Source organism: Canis lupus, chromosome 6 (genome assembly GCF_011100685.1).
Source record: "Canis lupus familiaris isolate Mischka breed German Shepherd chromosome 6, alternate assembly UU_Cfam_GSD_1.0, whole genome shotgun sequence".
Lineage (NCBI taxonomy): Eukaryota > Metazoa > Chordata > Mammalia > Carnivora > Canidae > Canis > Canis lupus.
In genome coordinates, this window is record NC_049227.1 from 40,833,046 (window position 1) to 40,855,346 (window position 22,301).

At 53.3% G+C, this 22,301-nt stretch overlaps 1 protein-coding gene and 1 pseudogene across 5 annotated transcripts in view; one reads left to right on the forward strand and one right to left on the reverse strand.

Annotated features, from left to right (window-relative positions):
- Positions 1-22,301, forward strand: part of NPRL3 (NPR3 like, GATOR1 complex subunit) — a 38,848-nt gene that overhangs the window by 11,082 nt on the left and 5,465 nt on the right. For all 5 annotated transcript variants that reach the window (XR_005361000.1, XM_038540983.1, XM_038540984.1 and 2 more), the window contains 6 exons: positions 926-1,055; positions 2,636-2,710; positions 8,305-8,458; positions 10,740-10,821; positions 18,838-18,975; positions 20,146-20,302. Coding sequence is in view for 4 of the 5 variants with exons in the window: in XM_038540983.1 (XP_038396911.1) it covers positions 926-1,055; positions 2,636-2,710; positions 8,305-8,458; positions 10,740-10,821; positions 18,838-18,975; positions 20,146-20,302 (736 nt within the window). In the remaining variant the exon portion in view is untranslated. The remainder of the gene's footprint in view (positions 1-925; positions 1,056-2,635; positions 2,711-8,304; positions 8,459-10,739; positions 10,822-18,837; positions 18,976-20,145; positions 20,303-22,301) is intronic.
- Positions 14,666-15,517, reverse strand: LOC100688025 (annotated as a pseudogene).

The following is a 22,301-nucleotide window of genomic DNA, read 5'->3' on the forward strand; positions in this document are numbered from 1 at the left end:
CCCAGGTGGAGAAATGAGCACAGGACTTGTCTCCCTTCTGGCTCCTGATCAGACACAGCACATGAGTGTTTCTAGAGTGGAGGTTGGAGGCCTGGGCTCTGAGATAAGAGTCTGCACAGCACCCTCAGCACTCTCTTCCCTCTGGTGACTCTCCCTTATCTGCATCCCCTTGGGCAGGAAGGCACAGGGTTGCTAGTGGGGAGACATAAGTGTACAGAGGCATCTTGAGAAGGGATGAGCTCTGTAGTTTGCAGAGATCGTAGCCAAACCTGCTGTCACACTACAGCCGTTCCCACTTTACCACGGCATCCGGTCCTGTGCATCCTCAAGTTCATATCACATCATCGGTCCTACAGATTTTGCACATCTTAAAAGTTTCTTCCCTAGTTAAAAAGTAGAAGGTTGAAATGTTCAGGAGGGAACGACTGGGCAGCCGTGCCGTGAGGAAGGTAATTAGCACACTGCAGTTAGTGTTGTCCTTTACACACCTGGGGGTGGGAGGTCCTGGGGGTTGAGGGGTCAGCCCAGCAAACCTGGGCCAGTCGGGAGCCCCCCCAATCCTCGTGTGCCTTAATGAGTGGCTACTTAGGGCAGTGCTGGCTCCAGCTGTTGTCCTCCCTTTAAAAGCAAACTGCAACTTGTTTTCTCTCTTGAATTTCATAGAGCATGCCAAGAAATGACAGCATGTGCCTTCAGTCTATGCTTTTCATGCCTTTTACCTTGTAATTCTGGTGATTTTATGTCCCTAATCTTGGGGATCGCTTCAAAAGGGCAACTGATAGAAGCTTCCAGGTCCGCAGTGGGGGTAGAGCACTCCACGCACGAAGCTGCCATGTCCTGAGGCCTTTCCCCTCTGAGGGCAGGTGGGCATGGTACTGTGACACTTTGTTTACTTATTTCTACTCTGCCCTTTTTTAATTTTAAGGTTTTCAGATGTCATTCTGGCAACAATTTTGGCAACCAAGTCTGAAATGTGTGGCCAAAAATTTGAACTGAAGATTGATAACGTACGGTTTGTTGGGCACCCAACACTGCTGCAGCATGCTTTGGGGCAGGTATGGCCCTCCGGGGGCGGGTGAGGTTCTCCCTGGGGCAGGTGAGGTTCTCCCTGGGGTAAGTATGGCTCTCCTTGGGGCACATATGGCCCTTCCTGGGCAGGCACAGCTCTCCCTGAGCAGACATGGTCCATCCTGGCTCTGGAGCCCTTGGGGGGCTGTGGCTCACACTGGTTCTGGTGAGGGCAGCCATCGTGTCCTGCCGTGCATGCAGTTGGCTGCATACCCTCACACCCTCACAGGCCTCTGTAGTTTTAGTCTCTGCTCCTGGCTTTGGCTCTGTAATCTGGGTCTTTCCTGACTTCTGCCTTCCCCTGATATCTAGGACACCTGTTTCTAAAGTGGTGCAAGCATTTTTGTTATTTATTCAATGATGCCATAGCAAATCTGATTATTTCCTACAATTTGTGCTAAACCCTGTATGTGCATTCTGTGATGAAGATGTTCCAGTACTGAGAGGTTTTAGCAAGATTGAATGCATTATTACCCAGGGGAATTTTTTTTTTTAGATATTATTTATTTATTCCTGAGTCACACAGAGAGAGGCAGAGACACAGGCAGAGGGAGAAGCAGGCTCCCTGTGGGGAGCCCGACGCGGGACTCGATCCCGGGACCCAGGATTACACCCTGGACCGGAGGTGGTGCTAAACCGCTGAACCACCCGGGCTGCCCACCAAGGGAATTTGACACCAGAACCTGCTAGTCAGTCCTGTGCACGCAGGCTGAATCAGGGCTTTCATAAGACAGGACGAGATTTCGCTCCATTTATATGATCCAGAATTTGCAGTTCTCAAATCTTATCCATGAATAAGCCCAAGGAAGGAGCTTCTGAGGCAGTGGAGGTGTGAGGACGTAGGGCCATGGCTGGGTGCACCGGGCCCCACGGTGGCACCTTCCTCCTTCCCCAGAGCCCTGCAGACAGGGCGCAGTCCCCATTGCTGACTCCTGGGTTCTGGGGGAGATTTGACGTCCTGCCAGGAGTTGCACCTGACCAAACTGGGGTGATAAGCAGGATGGTTAAAGAGCTAGTTGGGATGGCCCAGCGAGATGTGACCCCCCCCCCCCCCCCCCCCCGGCAACACGTGTATTCTGTTTGATGTTTGTGACTTGGGGTGGTTGGATCCAAGCATCCCCTTGGTCTCTGCTCGCTCTGAGCGTTTTCTTGTCTCTTAATCGTCCTGAGTGGTTGCCATACCTGGCCGAGATAGATAACCCAGGTGGATGCTGAAAACAGCAATGGGGGAGGGAGAGTCCCAGCAGAGAACATCCCATCTGCTTAAGCCTCTCCCCGTCTTGTCGGGAGTGGGCACCTTAGCTGACTTCCATTGACTGGGGTAGTGTCGTCACTCAGGATCATAGCATTGACCTTCCCGCTCTTGTCTCAGCTGCGTCTCCTTCTGTATCTGCTGCCTTTGCTTGCCCATACCGAGGCGCTGAGCACTTCTCAAAGACCCAAGAGCTCTGTTTTTCTCTGGGTCAGCTCTATTCTGGAACCTTTCCCCGTGCCTGAAGAATAGCGCTAAACAGGATTTCTTGGGATGTGGTGGCTTTTACTCATTACAATTCCATTCCTTTTACAGGTTTCAAAAACAGATCCATCTCCGAAGAGGGAAGCTCCCACCATGATTCTCTTTAATGTGGTGTTTGCACTGAGGGTGAGTGAGTACAAGTGGCTGAAGAGCATGGGTGGGTCAGGGAGGAGAGTCCAGGGAGAGTGACAGTAGCTCGTTTCTGGTGAGTGTGTCATTGGCTCAGACTGCTGAGCTGGCCCAGCTGCTGCCCGGCTGGGGTCCTGGAGGAGTCTGCCCACGTTGTTTTTTCTAAATAAAATGTACATCACATAACATTTACTATTTCAACCATTTTAAAGTGTGCAGTTTGGTGGCATCCCGTAGCCACATTGTGTAACCGTCACCTGTATCGGTTCCAGAACGTTTTCATTGCCCCCCCAAGGAGACCACGTACTCCCCCTCTTCTCTCCTCTCCTAGCCCCTGGAAACCAGAATTTACTTTGTTTATGGATTTGCCTACTCTGCAATCTCATGGAAATTGGATCCTGCAATATGCAACTTTTGGTGTCTTGTCTTCTTTCACTTAGTTCCTCCATGTGGTAACACGTTTCAGGACTTCATTCCTTTTTTTTTTTTTTTTTTTTTTTTTTTAAATCTTTTTTTTTTTTTTTTTTTTTTTTTAATTTTTATTTATTTATGATAGTCACAGAGAGAGAGAGAGGCAGAGACATAGGCAGAGGGAGAAGCAGGCTCCATGCACCGGGAGCCTGATGTGGGATTCGATCCCGGGTCTCCAGGATCGCGCCCTGGGCCAAAGGCAGGCGCCAAACCGCTGCGCCACCCAGGGATCCCAGGACTTCATTCCTTTTTGTGGCTGAATTCTATTCCATTGTTTGGATGGACCACAGTTTATGCATTCATTCATCTGTTGACGAGTGTTTGTGTTACCTCTGCCTTTCGGCCATTACGGACGATACATGTTCATCAGTGTTATACTGTGACCAGCGCTATTACTGACATTTGGGTCCAAATGTTTGTGTGGACACCTGTTCTCTTTTCCTTTGGGCATATATCTAGGAGTGCAATTCCAGGGTCATGTGATAACCTGTTGAGGAACTGTACCAGACCTCTGCACCATTTTACATCCCGACCAGCAGTGTGTGTGTGTTCCAATGTCTCTACCTTCACACCAACATTGTTATTTTCTTTTTAAAAAATATTTATTTATTTATTTATTGGAAATATTTTATTTATTTATTCGTGAGAGACACAGAGAGAGAGGCAGAGACACAGGCAGAGGGAGAAGCAGGCTCCATGCAGGGGGCCCGACGTGGGACTCAATCCCGGGACTCCAGGATCACGCCCTGAGCCAAAGGCAGATGCTCAGCTGCTGAGCCACCCTGGCATCCCATGAAAGGACGCCCATGAAATTGCCTAGGAAATTTATATTGGGTGGCTGTTACATAACGGAATTCCTTTGAAATATCCCACTATCTGTTTGCAATAAAATACTCAGTAGTTCTTTCTGGCTGGGCACATGTGATCTCATGATGACATTTCATAGAAATGTCTCAGACAAAGTGACTGAGTCTCCGTGACAAGGAACAGTGTGTGCTTTGAAAGTCTTCAGGGTGGCAGAAACAACACTACGCAGGGCACCTGTAAAATCGGGTATCATTTTAAGTTTCAAGGTGCTTCTCTCTTTTGAGGGCTCTGTGTGTGGAGACCACACCACATTCACTGTGAATGGCTTAAAACCAAAATAATGCCAGAGAAAAGGTCCTTTGGAATGGAGTTTAATTTTTAAAACTAGACAACCTTGCCGATAAATAAGGAACTGTATGTTAAGACAGAATGATTGGTTAAGGGGCACCTGGGTGGCTCACCAGTTTAGTACTGCCTTCAGGGGTGATCCTGGAGTCCCAGGATCGAGTCCCCCATTGGGCTTCCCTCAAGAAGCCTGCTTCTCCCTCTGCCTGTGTCTCTGCCTCTCTCTCTGTGTGGGTCTCTCATGAATGAATAAATAAAATCTTAACCGATCATTTTGTCTTTTTTTTTTTTTTTTTTTTTTTAACACTGGCTGTCCCTAGGGTGTGTGGTTCCAAGAGGGACCTTTGCCTTTGTAGTTTTGGCATTTTCACAGGGTGAATAATATAGGGCATGATATGTGAAATTGCCTAATGGAGACACCTCCAAAGAGAACTCCAGGAAGAAACAAAAGACCAAAAATCATGACGAATGCGGTCTGTGAGCACTGATAGGCCCTGTGGGATGGGCAGTGAGAAGCAGCCACGGCCCCACCCTGCAGGCAGGCCCTCGGCTCCGGGAAACAGCATGTGATAGCAGAATGGGAGACACCCTGGCTGTAGCAATCAGGAAAACAACCAGATTCTAAAGTTGTATGAAGACTTTAAAAATAATCATTAGGGGGCACCTGGGTGGCTCAGTCATGAAACGTCTGCCTTCGGCTCAGGTCATGATCTCAGGTTCCGGGATCGAGTCCCACGTCAGGCTCCCTGCTTAACGGGGAGTCTGCTTCTCCCTCTGCCTCTGCTGCTGCTCCCCCTGCTTGCATGCGTTCTCTCTCTGTCAAATAAATAAAATCTTTTAAAAATATATTATAAAATAAATACTTAGGCTGGAAATAATCCTGGTATCCAGTAGCTGGGGAATGGTTAGACAAGGTGGTAGTTATTACACTGGCACATCTGTGGCTGTTAAAGTGAGGAGTGAGGATGAGGCCAGAGCCGAGAAGAGTATAGATGCATCGGCGCCAGGTGAAACCAGCCTGCAACCAGGTACTGGAGGACCTCGTGCAGCACTGGCCTCACTGCTGAAGAGTGGGAGGAATTTTAGATAATGTAGTGTTGATATCGTAAGGTAGGACGTTCTTTTAATGGCCATGTAAAGATGTATACTTACTTTTTACTTTGAAGGCCTTTTTTTTTAAAAATTTTTTTAAAATTTTTATTTATTTATGATAGTCACAGAGAGAGAGAGAGAGAGAGAGAGAGAGAGAGAGAGGCAGAGACATAGGCAGAGGGAGAAGCAGGCTCCATGCACCGAGAGCCCGATGTGGGATTCGATCCCGGGTCTCCAGGATCGCGCCCTGGGCCAAAGGCAGGCGCTAAACCGCTGCGCCACCCAGGGATCCCTACTTTGAAGGCTTTTAAACCCTAAACCAATGACAGTAGGTGGTGAAACTCTGATGTCCCATGATGTTGTCAGGCCCCCGGCCCTGCCCGTTGCTCCCATGTTTCAAGGCAAACCCCAGGCCTCGTATCTGTTCCTTGTATGTACTTCAGGCGCCAGCTCTATGAAACGGGAACATTTATGTTACACCGTGATGCCCTTTCACACCCGATACAGCTGGTGGTCATGGGGTATCAGCTAGTGCCTGCTCTGTTGAAACTTCCCTCAGTTGCCATGGTTTTTGCCTTTGGCCTGTCTGGACCAGGATGAAAACCTGGCCCTCCCAAGGGTATGGGCTGTGTATTAGGTCTCGCTGCCTTGGTCCCACTGAATGGCCCATGTTTGGATTCATCTCCTAGTACTTGCTCTTGTTCATGTATTGCTTGCAAATTGGACATTTGCTCTGAAGCCCTCATTACATTTTTGGTACTTTTTTTTTTTTAAGATTTTATTTATTTATAAAAGACCCAGTGAGAGAGGCAGAGACACAGGCAAGGGAGAAGCAGGCTCCACGCAGGGAGCCCGACATGCGACTCGATCCCGGGTCTCCAGGATCAGGCCCTGAGTCAAAGACAGACGCTCAACCGCTGAGCCACGCAGGCATCCCTTTGGTACATGTTTTGAGAGCAAGAGTCGCACAGGTCATACCCTAAATTTCCTGCTGTTTTGTATCACCTATGGGGGCAAATGTGTTTCTAAGAGTTCCCACTTGGGGCTGGCCCGTCCTGGGTGGTACCTCTCTCACTGTGGCCGGACGGAACCTTGTGTTCTGCAGGCACCTTGAGTGGTGCCTGGCCTGTGAAGCCAAACAGGACACCCCCCCACACCCCACCAGTGCAGGTCATCGGGCCTTGCCTGGGTGACCCCCCCTCGCGTGCCTGGGAATGTGGGACAGGTAGGCTCGGGCTTCTGACTTAAAACACTGTCCTGTCCCAGCCAATGGGGCCTTGAGCATAGGGTCAGGCTCTCAGGTGTGACTTGATTGTTTCTTTAAGGGGTAACATCTGCATAGGATCATTCTCCTTCCTCTGCTTTGCTGCTGAGACTATTTTGACACAGATTCTTTTTTTTTTTTTAAATATTTTATTTGTTTATTCATGAGAGAGAGAGGCAGACAGACAGACAGACATAGGCAGAGGGAGAAGCAGGCTCCACGCAAGGAGCCCAACGTGGGACTCGATCCTGGGACCCCGGGTTACACCCTGAGCCAAAGACAGGCGCTCAACCGCTGAGCTACCTGGGCGTCCCAAGACAGATTATTCTAAAAGTGTATTTTAAGGCAGTTGTACATACTTTATAACGTAGGTCCTCCAGTTCCACAATCTTGGGACATTTTGAGGGGCCATCCTTGACGTGAAGGGCGGGCACAGCACGAGGGCAGTGTTTACTCCTCTCCCAGCACAGAGATGCTGCTGCCAGGTATGAATTCTGTTTGTGAACATGAGATCTGCTAGGAGTTCAGGAAATCTCTCCAATTGCAGGTATGAAAGTGTTTACTGAGTCTGGGTTTTGGTCCAGAAGGCTGGCTGTGGACACCCTGCTGATAGGGCCCGGCCTGCCAGATAAACAGGAGGGGAGGCAGCCCAGGTTTTGATCAGCAGCACCATGTGTGCCTCTCACTCCTCCCACCTCCACCCTGGGTGACTCAGCAGCCCTGTTGGCCTCCTGCAATGCTGAGTCATGGTTGGCCAGTTATCTGCTGTGTGGAGTATCTTGAGAGACCCTACAGCTGCCTGCCCCACCCCTGGCCTGGGCGGGTGTGCCCGCCTGCCCTCCCTGCGGCGTCTGATAGGTTCTGGAGTTAGCGTTGGGGTGCCAAGGGAGCTTGTGGGGAGAAGAGTGGCCTGGAGCCTGCTGTCTTTGTTGTTAGCCAGGCTTGTTTCTGTTGGAAGAGCCTCTTCTGAGGACCGTGTGTCCGACCAACAGTCAGCCTGGGGCCTGCGTTTCCGATGCTCCACGCCCCCGTTGTAACGGGGTCTGTGTGGTTGAGTTCTCACGAAGCCTGGTCCTGCCCACCAGCAGTAGCAGGACACTGGTGACCGTAAACACTGCCAGGGCTTGTGGTCTGCACAGGATCTGTCAGACTCCTTGGGGAGGGAGGTGCCGCTGTTACACATTCCCAGATGGAAGCCTGTGATCACACAGTAGGTGGGTAGTGGGACCTGTGTCTTCAGCCACCCCATGGCCCCAGTGGGCTACCTCTTGTCAGGCCTGGTAGATGCTGGATCTGAACCCCATCCTGGATGGTCCTGCTGGGGTGCCCTGCAGCATGCTTGTGGGATATGCCTTTGTCACCTCACCAGCTGGGGGACCCCACAGACCCTTCTCTGTGTTGCCATCCAGGCATCTGTTCCTAAGATAGGATACTGAACACACTGGTGTTGGTGGATGGACCGTGGAGGGGACATAGGAAACGAGACAGCAGTGGCCCCTGGAGTGGGCCGTGTGGAAAAGGAGGAGAGGGTTCCTCCATGGTTTGAGGCATCTAGGCACGCGTGCTCCCTGTATGTACGCTGCGTTTGACTCACAAGTGGCCTCTCCCGCAGGCCAATGCGGACCCGTCAGTGATAAACTGTCTGCACAACCTTTCCCGACGCATCGCCACAGTGCTGCAGCATGAGGAGCGCCGCTGCCAGTACCTCACCAGAGAGGCCAAGCTGATCCTGGCGCTGCAGGACGAGGTGTCCGCGGTGGCTGATGGTGAGTGTGGCAGGAATCTCTCCTACCCCACACCACAGCACAGGCAGGCAGCCTTTGGAGGTGGGACCCTGGTCCAGGTTTGCAGAGGCGGAAACTGAGCACCGAGAGGTTATGTGATCTTGTGACCTTCCCTGGGCACGTAGGAGGACGCCTAAGGGACACAGTTGGAGAGCAGTTCTCCTGAATTGATGCCGGAATTGATCCCGCAGCCTGAACGGCGCCCCACACCCCAGCTGCAGGATGGCTGTCCGGGCAGGTCGGGGGCAGGTCGGGCATTGCCCAGTCAGCCCTACTCCTGCTGGCTGCGGTTCCCTGCGGCAGGAGGACACGTGAGGGGCCAGCGGGAACATTGAGCTGCCAAGGTGAATTGAAGGCAGACCCAACTGAGTTATCACCTGACTGATTATTAAAGATACTTTTTGCCAGTAGCTCACTGTGTGGATTTAGGCATTCCATGAACACCTCCAGCCACAGAGAAACACCTGCCTGTGACGCACTCTCCACCTCCATCTCGGGTCAGTGCCTCTGTACAAAAGAGAGAACTAGAAACAGACTTGAGGGTGAACCCAGTCTAATTTTAGCAATAAGGGGATCCCTGGGTGGCTCAACGGTTTAGCGCCTGCCATTGGCTCAGGGCATCATCCTGGAGACCTGGGATCGAGTCCTGTGTCGGGCTCCCGGCATGGAGCCTGCTTCTCCCTCTGCCTGTGTCTCTGCCCCTCTCTCTCTCTCTCTCTCTATGAATAAATAACTAAAATCTTAAAAAAAATAAAAAATAAAAAAATTTCTCTATGGGGCACCTAATATCTTCTTAAATACATCTGGATCTAGTAACTAACATTTTAGAAAGATATCTTTCCGGCAGCCCCGGTGGCACAGCAGTTTGGCGCCACCTGCAGCCTGGGGTGTGATCCTGGAGACCCGGGATCGAGTTCCACATCGGGCTCCCTGCATGGAGCCTGCTTCTCCCTCTGCCTGTGTCTCTGCCTCTCTCTCTCTGTGTCTCTCATGAATAAATAAATAAAATCTTAAAAAAAAATAGAAAGATATCTTTCCTTTTTTTTTTTTTTTTTTTTTGGATCCTGGGGTCCCGGGATCGAGTTCCACGTCGGGCTCCCTGCATGGAGCCTGCTTCTCCCTCTCCCTGTGTCTCTGTCTCTCTCTCTGTGTCTCTCATGAATAAATATATACAATATTAAGAAAATAAAATAAAATAAGAATTACCTTTAGAGTAAGAGAAAGCTTCTGTAGAGAAAAATATTGTTTAAGATTTTATTTATTTGCGAGAGGGGAGGGGAGGGCTGAGCACAAGCAGGGAGAGGGACAGAGGGAGAAGCAGGCTCCCCGCTGAGCAGGGAGTCCCATGTGGGGCTTGACCCCAGGACCCTAAGCTGAAGGCAGATGCTCAACCCCCTGAGCCACTCAGGTACCCCATCACAGAAAATTTTTAAAAATTCAATTTAACTACATATTTTTAAGGCATTAATGAGAAAAGATTAATGAAAACATTTTGATCATAAAAATGAATTGAGTTAGTATGAATGAACGGGTGGAGACGTGATGGTGGCTGTGGTGGTCTGAGCTCCGGGGCCACCAGTGACCTGGATTGTCCCTGTGCTGCCTGTGGCTGCAGGGTCAGGGGAGCCATGGGTGAAGTTGCCACAGAAATGCCCTGTATAAAGACAAACAGATCAGCCAAAGTCTTGTCTCCAGTGGTTGCACAGATTTTATAGAATGCAGTGGGGGAATAAATAGCCTAATGTTTGGTTTAAAATGACTTAAAATTTATTTTCAGCTAAACTTTTTTTTTTTAAGATTTATTTTAGAGCGAGAGAGAGTGTGTGCATGAGTGTGGGAGGGTGGGGAGGGTGGGGAAGGGCAGCGGGAGAGAGAGAGTCTTGAGCAGACTCGTTGCTGAGTGTGGAGCCCAACACAGGCCTCGATCTCATGACTGAGCCAAAACCAAGAGAGTCTGATGCTCAACCGCTGAGCCACACGGGCACCCCAGTTATTCTCATTTTAAAAGATATTTTTCAGGAATGCCCAGGTGGCTCAGCGGTTGAGCGCCTGCCTTTGGCTCAGGGCGTGACCGTGGGGTCCTGAGATTGAGTCCTGCATCAGGCTCCCCACATGGAGCCTGCTTCTCCTTCTGCCTGTGTCTCTGCCTCTCTCTCTGTCTCTCATGAATAAATAAAATAAAAATAAAAGGTATTTTTCCATTCTAGCCTTTGCAAGTTTCCTTGCTTTGGAGATTCTAAATTCTCTGTTGTGATTCTTGCAGCAAATGATGGTCCTCAGTCCCCATTTCATCACATTCTGCCCAAGTGCAAGCTGGCCAGGGACCTCAAGGAAGCTTATGACAGGTAAGACAGGTGAGCGGAGTGGTCAATGCACCTGCCTGCCTGTGGGCCTCATTGCCTGAGCTGTTCTCCTGTCGTGCCCCTGAGATGGGGGTGAGCGAGGACTGGGAGTGCCGGCCCCTCTGCTCCAGAACTGAACCTGAGGTCACATGTGAGAGCCTGAAGTTCCTGTGAGTCATCAGCTGCAAGGTCAGCGTGACACAGTGCCACGTTCCGGGTCTGAGGGTGCCTCCTGCTCTGCAGGACCTGGGGTTTGGGCCTGAGTGTAGGATGCACAGGCATCGCAGACACAGCAGAGCCTCCCGGTTGTTTCAGTTATTTTGGCGTTTCTAGTTTTCTCTGTGGAGAAGCAAAGAACTTCTTTTCTTTTTAAGAGTGTTTACTGCTCTCAGACCCTGGGTCTGCAGTGTGGGTGGGAGGTGGAGGGGAGCCTGGGCAGGTGCCCAAGTGACCGTTGCCATGAAAGCGTGGCCTTTCCACCATGCTCTAGGACTATTGGTTCATGACGGGCCACGACTCACTGCTGAGGGGACCGCATGGCACCAGGCACGTTGCTGCACAGGTGGCACAGAGGTGCGGCTTCTGTTGCTACCTGGCATGTGGCCCAATGCCCTCTCCTGGCCTTCCCAGGGCTTCACTCCATCGGTGGACTCTGCACTGCCCGCGGATCTAAGAGCTGTGGCTGGCGATGCCCCGTGTCATCCAGGCCCAGAAAGGGTGGCTTGTCGGGGGGTCCTCTCCTTTTTTGGTGTTAATAATTTCCCCGATCTCACCAACAATACGTACTTGTTATAGGTATTTAGGAAATCTAGGAAAGTAGAGAGAAAAAAAAGCCCATCTATAGTCCCGGACCCACTCATAATCGTTACGAGCATTTTGGAAGTTTTCATTCTTTTTTGCTGTTTTAACTGAAGCTTTTGAGAAGGTCCCCTCTCCGTCAAGTCCGCAGGCCAGAGGTGGAGTGTCTTCCCTGCTGTACCACCAGCAGGCCCTCCTGGTGGCAGGATGCGTTTCTGTGGGCCGTGTGTCGTGTGCCATCCCACGCAGACAGGCTGAGGGCCCGGGCGAACGCGGACCCTTTGTCCCTTTCCGCTGCGCATGCCGACCACCCCTCGTCATCTCTGTTGAACAGTGTCGCTTGGACCCTGTCTATACTGGTACATAAGGACTTCTTCTGTTTTCTTTTTTTGTTGCATAATCAGCCAGCCCTTGGACATTTCGTTGGTGCCAGCCTCTGGTGCCGTAAGAGCTGCTGCTCAGTGTCGTGCGGGGGTTGCTGTTGATTAGTAAGATGCATTCCTGAGAATGGGATTGCCAGGTCCACAGGTGAGATGCACCTGTAATTTTGGTGCGTGTCCCTGCGCGCCTTGCGCCTCAGGTTGCACCCCCACTAGCAACACAGGAGATGCCTCTTCTTCTGGCTGTGCCGGCGCCGGTCTCGGGGAGCTCTCGGATCTGAGCACCGCGATGGGTCACAACGGCATCTGCACAGCCGTGTCGATGCACCTGTGCATGTCCCCTTCCCTGTCTAGCTCTCCTCAGACCCCCGTGCATCTGTCTGTCGGGAGGAAAGGTGCCTTCGTTCAGGAGGCAGAGCTGTCTGTGGCAGAAGCTGTGGCTAGTGTTCCTTTGTCCTGATTTGGCGGCTGCTGGGTGTCCGGGCACAGAACTCTCGTGCCGCTGTACCCCCGCCTCTTTGTCCCGTGACATCACCCATGACCACGTTGAGGTCTCTGCGGGCAGAGGCATGCTGCCCTCTGGTCTGGGGTTGGCTGGTGTCCGCAATTGCTCCTTGGAAGAGGCTGCCTTGCTCTGAGTGGTCCTCTGCCTGCCTCAGCTCCGGTCGGACCACACGCAATTGAGGCTAAGCAGCAGGTGAACCCCAAGCCAGAGCCACACTCTCTATGTCTAAGAAAGACTGGACTGTGATTTCTTGGGTTTGAACTGCAAGTTGGAGGCAGTGGGTTCTGGTGAGTCGACCACCCGCAGCCACTCCGAGCCTGAGGCAGCCCAGCGCCCCCCAGTGGTCATTATTTCAGCGCCTGACAGGCTCCGTCTCCGGGAAGACTCACCTCCCGTCGCTGTTCAGCGCTTGGTGCCCTCCTTCCTCTGGCGCAGGCATCCTGGTGTGTGAGGTTCGGGATCCCTTTCCTCAGGGTGAAACCCCCCCTTCCAGTTCCCAGACCCCACCTTGCTGAGTCCTGGGTCCTGGGGCCGCCTCAGGTGCGCCAGCCACCGTTGCCTCTCTGGGGAGGTCCCAGGGCCAGTGGCGTCTTCCCCTGCACCTTGTCCCAGCCCGCCGGTAGCAGAGGCTCTCAAGTCACAGGACCCCGTCCGGCCTGAGGCCCTGCCTGGCCTGCTGCTGCAGGGTGGGCTCACTCTGAAGCCAAGAAAGGGAGACCTGAGTTGACATGACTGATCCAGTAGCACAGGACGCAGAGCTTTCTTCTCCCGTTGGCAGCTTTCCAGCAGATCCTGGGGAGGGTTTTCTCCCAGCAGAAGTGAGAGACGTGGAGGTTGGAGATGGGGGTGAGACTCCTCAAAGGAGTTGTTCTGGCTTTGCTGTTTTAAGGGAAATCCGGGACTGTGGTGTGGCCGACTGGCCTGGTGCCCTCGTGGCCCGGAACCCAAGTCCTGTGTGTGTAGGCGGGCAGCACGAACCCCACGGGAGCCCACCCTGACTGTTCCAGCATCTGTCTCTCCCCGTGGAGCTTGGGGACCTCAGCGACCGTGTCCACTCATCTGTGTGACTGTCAGCTTGTGTCCCCCATGGAGGCCCCTTCTGTAACACGGACCTCATGGTTGGCCTGCGGGGAGCACGGCTCGCCTGCTGGTAGTTGAAGGAATGAGTAAGCAGGGGTCGTGCTGTCGTGGAGTGCGTGGTTTGACCGAGTGATTGTTGGATGGTTTTCAGAGCTAAGGGGCCTGTGGTGGGACCAGGAGGCTCAGAGCCCCGGGGGGCTGCCCAGGGCCCAGCTGGGTGGGTGTGCTGGGGACTCTGCGCTGGTTCGTTGCTGCCTGTTCAGAGCAGAGATGGGCCCATGGACACCTTTCATATCCTGGGAGTTTTAGTTCTTTGTTCCCTAAAAATGCACTTATATAAGCCTTTTGTGTGAAATTTGAAGGTGGCCCTCTTGGAGCTCACCTGAACCTCTTGGACTGTGTACAGCGTCCCACTCCATGTAGTAGGAAGCCTGGCCGCGTGTGGGACCAGAGTGATCCACAGGTGCTGGGCTGGCAGCAAGAAAGGTGACGGGGAGACCAAACAGGGGGCTCTCAGCTCGGCTGAACGTCAGGAGCTGAAGCTCCTTCTCAGGCGGTGAAATGCAAGGGTGATGGAGTGAGGTTGGAGGCATGGCGTTCTCTCTGGGATGGGAAAGATAAGGGCATGTCTGAAAGGCCCATGTGGTGCCCCATGCACAGTCATCGCCTTGGGGCTCAGGGCTCTGCTGGGAGTACCTATCTCGGGTGGCAGATAGGGCTGGGTGACTGTGTGACCGGCTGGATAAGCCTCCCGTGGGGGCAGTGCCTTTCGTCCAGTGTACCCAGACTGAATGCGACTGCCCACAGACAGAAGTACAGACATAGCAGGAACCTTCCAGGCCCCGAAGCCCTGCTCTGCTAGAGTCTTGTCTTTTTTTTTTTTTTTTTTAAGTTTCCTTTTATTAACCATCTATAACACTTCCATCCAGATCACTACAGCTTAAAATAGATCACTACCCTTTTGAAGCTATTTAGTAGCCAAGAGCAATGGATAAGATCCATACAACAGTTCTGAAAAGTTTGCGATGTCAGTTCAGAACATCTGCTTCACCGAGCCTGATTATTTGAAAAGAATGATAAGAAATTAAACATCACAAATATGTTTTTATTTGTCACCATTAAATGTCTGAATTTTAAACAGATTCTTGGACTGGTGGTTCATATCCATCAGCTCGTTCAACTTTAGCACCGGTCTCATCCCCCATAGCTTTTCCAGAACTACTACCTTCACCATAAAGCTCCATGAGTTTTCCCGATTCAAACTTGGGCTTTGTCAGCATTTTTACTTTTCTAACAAAAACATCATGGAGTGGATAAATAGACTGACAAGCTTTTTCTATATCTTTTCCGATGCTGTCTGGAATCAATTTATTGACCACTTCTTTCAAGTCATTTGTCTGCACCTCTTGGGTCATGATTTCCATCATCTTTTTCCGGTTTTGGCAGACCTGTTGGTGCTGAGCGTAAGAGGTCTTCCGAATCTGATTATTGCGTTTTTTAGTAAAACCAACACAAAATAGACGAAGCAAATAACCATCGGTAGTCTTTACATCAACATGAGCTTCAATCATGGTCTGCCATTTTTTGACCATGGAGCACATTTTGTCACGGGTAAGATCCATGCCATGGAAATTAGTCAGGCAGTTTTTACCCTGCACATCCTCAGTGATTAGCTTGAATTTCCTAAATGCAACTTCATCATTCTGCAGATCAGCAAGGCTAACTTCAAAAACGCGACCCTTGAGACCATCAGACGCAATTTTGGTTCCTTGAGTTCTTGTGACTAGTGTTTTTCCAATATTTCTTATATTGAACATAGCTGGTGCTTTCACATCATACCAATCTTTCTTAGAAAATGGATCAACCACTTTCTTCTTGGTTCCCTTTTTGCCGCCTTTTGTAAGGCGCTTGTTCTTGCTGACCGCCATGGCGCTGCTCTAGAGTCTTGTCTTTTTTTTTTTTTTTTTTAATTTATGATAGTCACACAGAGAGAGAGAGAGAGGCAGAGACACAGGCAGAGGGAGAAGCAGGCCCCATGCACCCGGAGCCCGACGTGGGACTCGATCCCGGGTCTCCAGGATCACGCCCCGGGCCAAAGGCAGGCGCTAAACCGCTGCGCCACCCAGGGATCCCTAGAGTCTTGTCTTAAAGTGCACTTTATACGGCCCAGGGCATATGCTCCGTGACACTGTGATGATGTTATTTGGTGACAGGCGGTGAGCCCAGGGGACTGTGCAGGCCCACCAGAAACCCGAAACGTAGCTCACTGTGTGTCAGCTGTGCTGCTGTAAGGATAATAAATACAGGGAGAGTCTCAGAGGGGGCTCCCTCCACCCGGACGCTCCCCTCCTCTTGGCGGATTCCGAGGGGCTCCTGGCTCCTCTTGCTGCAGGGGTCCTTATGACAGGGCTTCCCTGGGGGCTCCCGTGGGGGGCGTGGTCACGGTTCTCCTCACGGCATCTCAGCACAAAGTACCCAGTAGGTGGAGGGTGCGGAGGGTGCGAGGGAGTGAGCAGATGCCTGGCAAAGGGAAGTAAAATCTACCTGCAAACCAGGGAACCAACACGGGAGTGTCTCCCACTTGAGGAGAGGACTGTGCGCCACTGTGTGCGTGCACAGGGCATCCCTAAACTCCCAGGGGAGCAAAAGCCGCTCCATGGGACGTAATAGGAGCCTCAGTGTTTAATTCTGGTTCTGCGCTGATCTGCCGCTACTTGGAGCCGCACCCTAAAGAGGACAGCTCAAAGGCAGATCTTTGTTTTCAATCTTCCAGCCTTTCTGTCCACGTATACAGTGAAACAGAGGAGGAGCTCGTGTTGCCCTTCTCAGCTCATTCTCCCTGCAGCCCTGCTGTTCCTCAGTCTTCTCTTCCCTCTTTTGTACGTGGAAGCTGAGAATCTCATCTTCTGTGCAGCCCTCACCGGGTGAGCTTGGATCTGTGAGAGGCTGTTTCTCGGGGTTTGATGGGAGCTGTCCATCTGCAAAGCTGTCCATCTTGCCCAAAGCTTGCTGAGGCTCTGGGAACCTCCCTCTGCACCCGGTTCTGGAAGAGGCCCTCCTCTGGGGCCTTGAGGAGGGATCTGGGGTCTCTTCCCTAGATTGTGACACTCATCAGACCCACTCATGGGCTTCCCCCTGAGGGACTGTGGCATCGGCAGTGACCAAACGTTTGCCTTCCAGCCTCAGCCACAGCTGCAGCCCACACCCCTGCAGCCCTGGGTGCTCTGACCCTCCCTTTGGGGGACCACTCAGGGGACAGACGTCCTGGGAGTGTGGTATGGGTTTTCCTGATGCCTCTGGGCAGGGCAGGCAGAGGGTGTTCGCTGAGCGTGGGGCAGTTGGCAGTGAGCAGATGGTGGCGCTGGCCGGCGTCCCAGGGGGTCGTGGAGGTCAGGGATGTGTTCTCTGCTTTTCGCCCTGGGTTTTCTCCTCATTACACGCTTCCTGCGTGAGAAAACTGCTGACCACAGATTCCGCTGGCCCTTTGGGCGAACCCGTGGGGAAACCTGTGGTACTTGGTCTGCCGCTTGAGGCTTCAGGGAAGAGATTGTAGGAACAGCCTGTGGGTTTGGGCTGTGAGGGCCGTAGGGCCGCCTGCCAGCACCGTGGATTTGTGTGTCCCCGCGGGAGGTCTGAGACAGCTCCCTGAGCCATGGTCGGGCCCACAAGTGGCCGGATGTGGACGTCTTGGCCTCTCTGGCCACTTGGGAATGGTAGCGTGGGTTGGGATGTGATGGGAAGAACTGGACCAGGACAGGACAGGCCTTGGCAGTGGGCACGCAGCCCCTTCTTGTCCACCTGCCAGGGATGTGGTGAGGACCAGCCACAGGGGCTTTGCCCAAGCAGCCACGTCTCTTCTGTGTCGGGTATCAGATGCTCTTGGCTCTTAGCACAACAGGGGCCATGCACCAGGCTTCGGGTACCGTCAGGCTGCTTCTCACTGGAGGGTTCAGAAGCCCCCCCCGCTGGAAACAGCTCCTTTGTGTGTGGTTCTCTGGTGCAGGGCAGACGGTGCCACCTGTCTACGGGGAGCCACCAGCAACCTGTGCTGTGGGCAGAGGCCTCCTGGGGGATCGTGCAGTCTGCAGCATGGTCCTTGGGCCCCTTTCCTTCCTCCATCCATGAGGTTCTCAGTGCCCCCCACGTACCCGACACCTGACCAGCTGTGTGGGGAGCAGCTATGAGACATAAGGCCACAGCTGGTGACGGAATTCTATTTGGGGAAGCTGCATCAACCAGCAGACAAGTGGGTGCGTCCTGTGGTCTTGACCCAGCTACACGTGGTCACACAGCAGCCAGAGTGCCTGTGGGGCTGCGTCCGGGCTCACCTCACGGAAGGTGGTGCTTGGGAAGAGACGAGAAACAGGGAAGGAACCTGGGACACCTGGGCCAGTGCAGGTGGAGCCACGTGGTCTGGGGTAGGAGGCGAGGTCAGAGAAAAGTGGGCAGGTCACGTGTGGCTCCTGGCATTTGGGGGCCGTGGCTGAGAGACTGCCAGGGTGGGAACTGGGGGACCTGAGTAGGGAGGCAGGCAGGGGGGCTGGTGCGGAGGTCTGGACTTGGTACCTCCCTGCAGGTAGAGCTGATGGGACTTACAGATGGTCAAGGTGGGATGTGGGAGAAACGAGGATTCCGGGACCGGGTGGCTGTATGTGGCCTGAGCAGTGTTTTGCCCTGAAAGAGGCAAATTGCCGTCCCCACGGAGGGGTGGGGCGTGGAAGGGTTGCAGTGGAGGCTGGCTTGGGCAGTTGCCGTGGTGCACTGGGGTGCTGCTGTCCTCTTTTGGGGTGGGTGCCATGGGCTCCTCCCCAGCAGGATGTTTTGGGGGGCTTGGAGCCCAGCCCCTCACCCTTCCTGCCCAGCCCCACTTTGTGCCAGGGCCTACCTCTCATCCCTCAGCTTCGCCCTGGCACACCGAGCCTCTGGGACAGATGTCGGAGAGGCTTCCTTTTGGATTGTCGGACAGATTGTCGGAGAGACCCGATTGGATTCCATATTCCAGGGCTACAGAGAAACACGTGTGTGTGTGTGTGTGTGTGTGTGTGTGTGTGTGTTCCTAATGCGGCTTCTTGACTTGAACATACCAAGATCTGGGAAGGTGCTGTCCTGCCCAAGGGCTTCACTTGCACTCGCAGCAGCAGGAGTAGTGTGCTGGGAGGCAGCACCCTCAGCTGGGGTTTTGTGTGCTCAGCGTGTGGTTGAAGCGGCTGTGGACCAGTGATGGCACCTGATGGGGGTGGGGTCTGCTCTCTGCAGCCTGTGTACGTCCGGCGTGGTACGACTCCACATCAACAGCTGGCTGGAGGTGAGCTTCTGCTTGCCCCACAAGATCCACTACGCTGCTTCCAGCCTCATCCCCCCCGAGGCCATCGAACGGAGCCTGAAAGCCATCCGGTGAGTGCCGGCCCAGCCTGCAGGCACGCACGCACGTGCACAGGGTCTGCGGGGCCTTCTCTGTAGCATCTGCCTGAGGCCTCAGTGGCCTCCCTAAAGAGTTGGCTTTCCCTCTTCCTGCCACAGGTACTGGCAGGTAAGGCTCTACTGTTTATAGAAGTAAAAATGCATATTTTGGGGTCTGTTTTTTTTTTTTTTTTTTTTTTTCCAGAAAGACCAACCGCAGGTCTCCTCTGGGCTGTCTTGGCACTGCCGGGGCGATCGCGCTCTGGGGGGGGGTCTGCGCGGGGCTGTTGGGGCCGAGCACCCTGATGAGAAGCCAGAGGGTGGGAGGGATCTCGGCCTCCCGCTGCTGCTCACCAGGCCTCCTATGCCTAAGTCAGAGCTTGTGGGACCTGTTCCTTCATCTAACTGATTTTCTGCAAGGAAAGAGCTAAGCTCAGGTTTTACAACCCCCCCCCCCCATTAAAGTCCTCTGTCTCCTTAGATATTTTTATTTATAACTAAAAAAAGAAATCTAGGCACATTACAGAAAATTTATAGATGAGAGAGAGCAAGGCACTGCCTAGCCTTCTGTGCTCCAAGTCTGTGTCCTTCCTCCTGGGCTTCCTTGCTGAGTATATTTTTATGTACTTCTATTCATAGCCTGTGGCGGAGATTTTGTTTTTCCATATTTGGGACTCTTTCCTTGGAAAAGATTCATGAATTTTTTCCAGTCAACAAATGTTTGCTGGGCAATCCCAGAAGTGGGAGGTGGAATTGGATTGTCAGGCCTTCTTCAGTTTTGCTCAGTTGGGTTTTTTGAGGGTTGTAGTAATCCTTGTGGCTTTTTATTTTTATTTATTTTTTTAAAGATTTTATTTATTTATTCATGAGACACACAGAGAGGCAGAGACATAGGCCGAGGGAGAAGCAGGCTCCATGCAGGGAGCCTGATGTGGGACTCGATCCCGGGACCCCAGGATCACGCCCTGGGCCGAAGGCAGATGCTCAACCACTGAGCCACCCAGATGTCCCTCCTTGCGGCTTTTTAAAGGCCCCTGGACACACCACTGCCCCTCTGTCTAACCCTTCCAGTGACCTCCCAGGTTCAGTGTGTGCTCCAGGGACGTGCCCAATCAGGGGGCCTGTAGCTTGCATGTCCCACTGACCTGTGACTGTGTTCTGCAGCCCATACCACGCTCTGCTGCTGCTCAGTGATGAGAAGTCCCTGCTGGCCGAGCTCCCACTCGACTGCTCCCCGGCCCTGGTGCGTGTGATCAAGACCACCTCTGCTGTGAAGAACCTGCAGCAGCTGGCCCAGGATGCAGACCTGGCCTTGCTGCAGGTAACCCCTGGGGGCCTGGGCACACCCTAAATGGGGGGGAAAGGGCAGGGCGGGGGAGGGCACATCAGAGCAGGTGGTCTTGGGTGAAGGTAGGAGGTCAGGGCATCAGGAGAGCAGGCTGCCTGTGTGCTGTGTCCCCAGGACCCCTGTCCAGCCGAGAGCCACTGCACGGCCTGTGGTGGGATGGCTTGGAGTTGTGCAGTCTGAGTCGGGCCTGGCTTCAGGGCTGGCTTGTGCGCTGCTTGTAGGACTGGAGTTGTCCTGTGTCCAGGAGTTGTGAGGCATGAGGCCCTCCAGGGGCTGGATGACCGGGCTGTGGAGGATGTGGTGCCAGGGCTGGGGGCACACAGGGTGTCGCCATGGAGAAGCCAGTGTGGGAGGTGAGGGCAGGAAGTTCAGATGAGGGCCCAGCTGTGTGCAGAACCAGACCTCACCCGGTGGCCCTGACACCTCCCTCGTGCACAGGCTGGCCTGCGTTCTGGGTGACATCCCTCCCTCTTCCTGAGTGCCCCTGGACAGCAGTTTCTTTCTCTCTCTCTCTTTTTAAAGATTTATTTATTTTATTATTATTATTTAAAATATTTTATTTATTCATGAAAGAAAGAGAGAGGCAGAGACACAGGCAGAGGGAGAAGCAGGCTCCACACAGGGAGCCCGACAAGGGACTCGATCCCGGGACCCAGGATCACACCCTGGTGCTAAGCCGCTGAGGCACCCACGCTGCCCTATTTATTTTAGAGAGAGTGCAGGAGCCGCTTGAGCTGGAGGAGGGGCAGAGGGAGGGGCAAAGGGGAGAATCCCAAGCAGACCCCCAGCCGAGCACGGGGTTCAGTCTCTACCCCGAGATCATGACCTGAGTTGAAAGCAAGAGCCAGAAGCCCCAGCACCTGAGCCGTCCAGGCGTCCCCACAGTTCCTGATCGGAGGGATGGCCCCTCAGTCCTGCAGTGATCCCCTTGGAGCCGTGTGGGGACCAGGGCGTGAGCAGAAGCACAGGGAGATGCTAAGGGTCCCCAGGCAGGGGTGCCTCCAAGTGAGGCTGAGGGTGGGAGCGGGGTCTGGGAACGGTGGGCACCGTGTGGCCGCCAGGGGGCAGCAGGACCCGGCGGGGAGCGGTGGCTCTGAGGCCAGGAGGCCGGAGCCTGGGCCCCCTGGGCTGCCCGCCTTTGGCCTTGGTCCTTAGCATGTTGGGCGGGCTTCACTCAGGCCTCTGTGCTGATTGTCCTCGTCTGTGCCCCATGACCTTTGCCCCCCATCCCCCGGGATTGTTTCTTGGACGCTGCCTTCCTGGGTCCTCACACAGGCTCCTGAGCTGGGCGGGAGCCGAGAGGGCCACATCCTGCCAGCCTTCGTAGCCTCCACTGGACAGGACCTCCATGGCCGCTCTGTCCACACCGCAGGCTGGTGCTCTGACTGCTGCAGGCCACACACGCGGCCAAAGCTTTCAAGTTGCTCGGTCTCTTTGGACGAAGACAGAGCTGTGTCCCCTGGTCCTTGGGAGACCGTTTCCTGCTGGTGTGGTGGCAGGTCTCCCCGGCCTGTGCTGCTGCCGGTGGCCGGTGGCCCAGTAGCCCCGAGGACAGCCAGGCTGGCCCCGTTGGAGCCCAAGCACCGATGGCCTCCCGGGGAGGAAGTGTCAGCTTCAGGTGTGGCTGTCACCACATGGTTTTGTTTTTTAAGATTTTCTGTACTTGAGATAGTTAGAGAGCACAGCAGGAGGCAGAGGGGAGGGAGAGGCAGGCTCCCCCTCGGAGGGGAGCCCCATGTAGGGCTGGACCCCAGGACCCGGTCATGGCCTGAGCCGAAGGGCCATGTGGGGGCCTCTCATCAGAAGATTTATTTATTTATTTATTTATTTATTATTTATTTATTTATTTATTTATTTATTTATTTATTTATTTATTATTTTTATTTATTTATGATAGTCACACACACACACACAGAGAGAGAGAGAGAGAGGCAGAGACACAGGCAGAGGGAGAAGCAGGCTCCATGCACCA